The 7,500-nt window shown below is 41.7% G+C and overlaps 1 protein-coding gene across 1 annotated transcript; it reads left to right on the forward strand.

The window, feature by feature from the left end:
• The first annotated feature begins 43 nt into the window (after positions 1-43).
• Positions 44-7,477, forward strand: LOC113806978 (cytochrome P450 307a1). The gene is made up of 6 exons (XM_027358107.2): positions 44-606; positions 4,091-4,236; positions 4,356-4,709; positions 4,826-4,981; positions 5,104-5,251; positions 5,433-7,477. Exons 1-6 carry the CDS (start codon positions 186-188, stop codon positions 5,765-5,767), a joined length of 1,560 nt encoding a protein of 519 aa, XP_027213908.1. The 5' UTR covers positions 44-185; the 3' UTR covers positions 5,768-7,477.
• The last annotated feature ends 23 nt before the right edge of the window (positions 7,478-7,500 follow it).

Raw genomic sequence — 7,500 nt, forward strand, 5'->3', positions numbered from 1 at the left:
TGAGCCCATGAAGCCCCGCCCACTCTAACCGGCTGACCAATCACAGGTGGTTGCTAAACTTCTGTTGAAAAGTGGTAGAAGTTCTCATAAATACTGCTATCTAGAGTCCCCATTTGAACGTATAAATAGCGGGAGAACCGTGAAGCTGTATCAGTCACTGCGTAGGTTCAGAGCTGCTCACAAAGATGGTCTTCATACTTGCTCCTGCAACCCTAGTGCTGATGGTGGTGGTGGTGCTGGCCGCAGCACTGAAAGAGATTGTCCGGCGACGAAATGAAAAGCAATGTGCCAATGTAACATCAAAGTCAAGAAGAAGTGAAGACCTCGAAATCGCCCGCCCCGCCACTGCACCCGGACCAAAAGCCCTTCCCATCTTCGGCAACATTTTCAACCTGGCAAAGTATGGAGACTGCCCCTACGAAGGCTTCACGGCTCTCGCCAAAGAGTACGGCCCCGTCTATTCCCTCTACCTTGGGAGTAACCACGCTGTTGTTATCTCAAGCATCGACACCATCAAAGAAGTCCTCGTCACAAAAGGCAACATGTTTGATGCTCGACCCAACATCATTAGATTTGGGCTGTACTTCGGCGGTGATCGTCAGCACTGTAAGTAGAAACTCGTTTTATTTGTTATCTTTTCCAATTTACGAGATAAATTCACATCATGATAGTTACTTATCAATAGAAACTTTATTTATCAGTATAAATCACTGGACTATAGTTGACTAAATTAGTTCCATTCACTCTGACAACATCAGTTCCCTCATAAACGAACAGGTGTTACATCATTACTTGCCGCTAAACTCTACGTCCCTTGCTCAAACCCTTCCATGTCTTGTGTTTGCGGAAATGCCACGCTCAATTTTACATTCTTAACTCTGAATATGTCCTTGAACTTGGGTTCTTGCTTTAACACTGGAAAGTAACGTGTAAGTTTTGTTCATCAGGTAACTTGTTAGCCCATTCCCTCGCACATCATTAATACTGCTGTGATTCTTATATTGTTTATTATTTTCACATTCCATAAAAGAGCATATATGCTACTCGCGCACTAACACCGTTATTTAGGCGTCCCCAGATACTACCGCTCACTTTCCTCAGTTTCATGTAAAACGCTTCTTCCTTTAAGGATGTTTGCGGTAGAATTCAAGTTTAAGTCTTCAGTTTTGTTAACCAAAATGCTTCAGACCTATTTGCTTTCAAAAGTAAGTTTACAAATAAATGACAAGTTTCTGAATTGCAATATATTCTTTAAAAAGAGAAAATTAACGAAAAACAACAAAAGCTTGCAATAAGTTTCAATGGCAGGTGGGGCAGAACCTGATCGCTGTTGCCATAACATGTTTCATCATTTTCCCTGATTTAAACGCACCGCCGTGTAGAATTACTACTATTTTGCATCATAATGATAGATTTTGATAGAACGAAGAATAATATAAACTTTAAGACAGATAATTTAGCTCGTTATCAGAAATTCCCTGCTTTGAGAATGGCCACATTGCTTATATCTCAATTATTTATTTTCCAAATTGGTTCGCCGGATCGTGAGAGCCAGACACCTAACTGCAGAACTCTTGACGGTCACTATCCCTTTCAATGACGAGGCGTGTTTGTGTCTGGACTTGGCGGGCAGGTGGCGGGTGGGAGGAGGATAGGAGGATAGGGGGAGGGAGAGGGGGACGAATACCCTGGGCAAGTTTAACCTTGGCTCACTTCCCCACCAGTTGATGTTATCAGGTGCTCCCCCCCCCTCTCCCCTACCCACTTACTCAGATACGGTCACCCATCAGTTACTGGTTATCGAAACCGTATTGCCAATACGCCCAAGCTTTCATTCTGGTATAAGCGAATCTCGAAGTACAATTGCATTATGTATCTCTCTTAATCTTCGCGATCGACTTGTTAATCCTTCTCATCTTAATGAATCCAGGGTGTAATTCCGATATACCTCAGTCCAGTATATCTAACCGATCTCTAAATTTAGCGTCTGAAGAGGTATAAATCACGTCTGATACGAGATCCAAGCGGGCCGCATGCAGGTGACTAGAGAGCTGTTGAGGAAGCTCTATCTTAATGGGGGAGACGGGGTAGAGTCATCATTTAGAGCGGGGGATCAGATTAACAAAGAATATTGTTTAAAAGTAGAGTGAACATGAGGTGAGGATGTAGAGTGGAAGAGGGGAACCGAGGGGAAATACCGGCTGGATGAAGAGAAAAGGAAGATATCAGAGGGACATGTCCAGGGCGAGAGGTGGGGGTGTGGTGGGGGGGGCGTGCCGGTCAAATGGGGGAGTCGGGGGGCGAGAAGGAGAAAAGGACTCAAGGTGACCCACAGACGAAATGATAATCAGGAATGTTTGGCTGGAAAAGTTTTGCGTAAATTCCAGTTTCTTCGGACCGACGTTCAGACTTTCCTTGGTCATCAGGCGCTCTTCTCATGGCTCAGGTAATAAAGGGGACCATAAATGTCCTTATCTGAGTGTCCATGACTATAGCGGAGGCTGTTGAGATGAGACCATGCAATAAGTTTTACTAGCTTCTCAGTTATTGCAAAGGGATCACGAAGATATTCAGTAAAATTATAGTGTACATCTTACAGCGCAATAAAGCAATTAACGTACCCGATGCACCGAAGCGAAGATGATATTAAAATTCATGCCTGCGATCCAGTAGTATTCGTGTCACATATCGGGAGATCATCAGCGACTCCGCTTCCATTCTAATACATTTTCGAGAGAATATCGCATGGCATTTCATCCTGCTTTAGTTTGAGTTCGTGCTAAGTCTCCGCCAGCGTCCGAGTAGCAGTCTCATTCCAAAGCCTCCCCCTCTCCGCTTCTCCCCGCCCATCGAGTACAAAAAGTGAGGACGGACAACCGGGTCCTGAAGATGATGTCGGAGATGGTCGCGTCGTCTCCAAGGTCTCGGTGGTCCAGACGTCTCCAGACAATGAATGGCTACGGGCGTCTCATGGCCACCGCAGTAGTCCGTCGCCCCCCCCTCCCCCTTCCTCTCGCTCGCTTGTCGTTCTTCATCAGAAACTCGTTCTCGCGAAGAAGCGTTCCACGTGGCGCTTCACTTGATCTTTTGCTTCCTTTGCTTCATTTTGTTGCTTCATCGCGGTACCGCTAGCCCGAGCGTGTTCGCTTCGTTTCATGACGTTTTGTATGTCCTTTTCTTTGTCACCTGCGAATTATTATTTTTTAACGTAGAAATAAATCGCATTTTAAAAAATCAACTTAGATTCCCCGTTCCCGCATCGAGCTGTACATAACGAAAGAAAGAGATGTGAAATGATGAGGCGGTGCGAGGGCGCCGCGATCACTCTGACGCTTCCTAGTAACAAGTGACACTCAATATCTCCCCGTCCGAGCGCTTAGCGAACTGCCGAGAACTTTCATTTTCACCCTCCGTCCTCACTAATGGCACTTTCACTCTGACCGTTATTAGCCGACAGGTTGACAACGACCAGGACTCTTTGCAAGTAATAGTAAAATTATTTAGCAGTTATTTTTCATTTCTACTTATTTTCTAGTCATTTAACTTGCGGCAGGGGATGCATGTTGGAGGAGGAAGATCGATAGAGTAAATAAAATCAGAATCGATGAAAACATCTGGCGAGGAGGCACGGCTTTGTGACTAACATCTGACCTGGTGACATTGATAATGAGACTCAAGGTCAGCAGGTGGGGGGAGGGGGATGCGGGAAGGCAGATGTCTAGCTAAGATACCGCGGTGGGAGGCTGGAGGCGGTTGCGGCCACTCCGTGCTGAGACTATTTTTGGAAAGAATTTGAGGTTTGTCGCTGATTTTGAGATACTGGATTTCTGGAGGACTACACGGCTGATCTGTCCAATTCTCTTTTGTGTTCTTTCTGTGGCGATAAACTGTTGAAGTTTCGGACTCTGGGACTGTTGAGGTGTGGGCGATGTGCGCTTTGCTCGGATTTCATTTTTCATCACATCTTTTATATTCTTCACTTTGTATCACATATTTCGCATCATTTCATTTTTATCGTATTTTCTACATCATGAAAATCATATACATTTATGATAATCTTAACTCATGTATATTTTCTTCTCCCCTCCAGCTTTGGCCCTTTGCGACATGAACACAGTTCAGAAGAAACGTATCAACTTGGCAAGATCTGTTCTCATGTTCAGGACCGGAGAATCTCACAGCTACGAGAAATTTGAAGAAAATGTCATCTCTGAAATGCCTACGCTGACTGATGAAGTAATTATCTTTACAGCATTTAACATTGATAACACAAACCTTTTCATATGTAATATATGTAGAATCATTATTCGTGAACGCAAATCACATATATCTAATTATGAATTCTGTCTTTCCAGATCGACAAAGTCCTCAACAAACCAGTTCCAGCCAAAGAACTTCTCTCATACTGCGCCATGAACATCTTCACCGGCTTCATCTGCTCCACGAAGTTCGACTACAGTGACCCAGCCTTCAGGGACCTCGCTCGCAAATTCGACTTCGTATTTGAGGACATCAACAACGGCCACCCTACGGACTTCTTGCCTTGGCTTGCTCCCTTTTTCTGCACTTACCTCAAGGACATCCAAGAAGTCGCAGCTCAGATCCGACAGATCATTCTGGAGAAGATTTGCAACGACAAGTACAACCAGCTGAAGTGTGACCCGACCAACATCAAGGATCTCGCTGACGCCTACTTCGCTAATCTGCTGGTAAGTCTTCAAGAATTGGTTCCTGTTAGCTGATAATCTCAAGGCTGATGTTCATTAACTCTAGCTTACATTGCATTATTTGGTGATTTAACATTTTTTTCTCTCCTTTTTCTCAGAACGAAAATAAAGATAACGAAACATGGGACTGGCAGGCTATTCTGTACATCATTGAGGATCTTCTCGGTGGATCCAGCGCCATTGGCAACATTGTCATGAGGATTTTCGGCTACGTTTTACAGAATCCTCATGTCTACGAAAAGCTTCGGGCTGAGGTGAGCATCACTACCATAATTTACTGTATTCCTCCTTGAAAACAAAATAATGTAAAATTTGTTGCTTGCTCTTTTATTTATTTTCATGTTATGTCATTGCTAAATAATTGATTTTCCTGCAGATCGACGAAAAAATTGGCAAGAATCAGACACCGAAATTGAACGACAAATCCGAGATGATTTACACGCAGGCAGTGGTCCTCGAGGTTCTTCGTCTCACTTCGTCCCCAATCGTCCCACACGTAGCGACAGCAGATACCACCATTGGAGGTGAGTGAAGGAATTAGAAATCATGTTCATTCCTGGATTTATACAAACGACATGCATTATATATTACTATTTATGTTGTATTATCATTTGTAATAGTTACTGAAAACGCATTTTTTCATTGGCACAATTTTCCCGTATTAAATTATATTTTATTAAATTATATTTTCCCCTGACTCCGTAGGCTATGCAGTGGAGAAAGGCGCCATCGTCCTCCCTAATATCTTCGGCATGAACACAGACAGCGAACTGTGGGACGAACCCGAAAAATTCATGCCTGAGAGATTCATCGTTGACGGTCAGCTCAAGAAGCCCAGCCACTTCATCCCCTTCAGCACCGGGAAGCGCGCATGCGTGGGCTCCAAGGTAGTTGGTTACATCACGTTCATGGTGATGTCGACCGTTTTCCAGAAGTACGACGTCTCTCTCCCTGAAGGCACGACGCCAGTCCTCCCGAAGGGCAAAATCTCCCTTCCATGGAATAGCTTTGAGCTGGTCTTCTCAAAGCGTGAGCACTAAGAAACCGAATTCGAAAAAGGATTTTGGCATTTTTTCTTCGAGGGATTTGCGAATTGCAAAAGGGAAAAATACTACTATGAAAATTTGAAGCAAGAGATCTGATATTAAGAGAAAAAATCCTCAAGGATATGTTAAAGCAACGGAATTTCATAGATGAAAAAATCTTGTCCTTTATAAGGAACATATTGCCATATTGGGCATCCGCCAGTAAGTCTTCCTACAGACTTCAAACCTGGCGAAATTAGGAGGATATCGTTTTACACAAAACGTGAAGAATTCCATACCAAGCACAATCCCATCTCTGCAACGGCAGTAGGAAAACCTTCCAGCTCTCCTTTCGTTATTAACTTCACTTCAGCGCCTTCACTTACGTCTCGTACTCATAGCCCTACAATTCTTCACTTCCTTCGTCTTGGTTTGAACATCTTCCTTTTGTATCCTGATACTTAGTTCAGTTCATTCCGACTAATATGCGACACTTATTCGGCTCTGCATTCTAGGGCTTTTCAAACTTTGCGAATATCGATAAAAATAAACAACTTTGACTTTATATAAAAAATGATAGAATCCCGGTATGCACGTTCATCGACACGTGCCAGATTATTATATCTTGATTATTTCTTTAAAAGAAGCTTTTTCTTTGTGTAAAATTTGTTATACTTTTTTCACAAAGCATTCAGACCTTATTCTTGTGTGCGATACATTGCATTACCACATTTTTTTTGTGCGATTCACTTCATCCACAAGTTCACTAGAGCGTATTCTATTTATTGTAGAAAATCATCATTAACTTCGTGTGCTGTGAGCCTCCGACATTGATGTCAAAGTTGGAGGATAAATTTCACTCTTTTCTTCCTTCAAGTAGACTACTAGCTCATTATTTTTTATATAACGATTGTCTCGAGTATTTTCCGAGTTCATGATCTCGTTACTTATTTATTATTACAACTTAGTGTTGATAAGTTTTGGAAACATGGAAAATATAGCTGCTACGATAATATAGGTTGGTGGTAAAATCACCCTTTTCATAATACTCACCAAGTCTTAATCTTTATAACAGCTATTTTTTCCCGTAGTGTTGTCAGTATGTTCGAGTCATTCACCATGTTTCCTTTGTTTATATATATATATATATATATATATATATATATATATATATATATATATATATATATATATATATATACACACACACATGTATATACATGTATGTGTGGATACTCACACATACACATGCTATATACATATATGTATGTTTGTATGTATATGTATATATACGCACACTTACATATAAATATATATATATATATATATATATATATATATATATATATATAAATATATATATATATATATATATATATATATATATATATATATACAGATTTATGTATGTGTGTATGTATGTATATACACACATACCCCATGTATTTCCGCGTGATTACCCCATGACAAACTTATGGTTAGGTGTATTAGATAGCAGGGGCGGGTGCGTGTGCCCGGCCCCAGAGGGCTCTGGTGATCTCTTGTGTAAACTCTGGTCGAGCTGCTTACCGCGTTCTCAATTCCTTCTTCGTTGGTTGAGGCGAGTAAATGTACCCTTTATTGTACCCACCTCCACTGTATTTATTTTTCCACATTGTATATCATTTCATCATGTATTTGTGCTTTTTGTTTTTAAGACGGTTGAAATAAAATTCCAAATCTAAAGAGCATTGATTTTATTGACTTCT

The sequence above is a fragment of the Penaeus vannamei genome, chromosome 8, assembly GCF_042767895.1.
Source record: "Penaeus vannamei isolate JL-2024 chromosome 8, ASM4276789v1, whole genome shotgun sequence".
In the NCBI taxonomy this organism is placed as follows: Eukaryota; Metazoa; Arthropoda; class Malacostraca; order Decapoda; family Penaeidae; genus Penaeus; species Penaeus vannamei.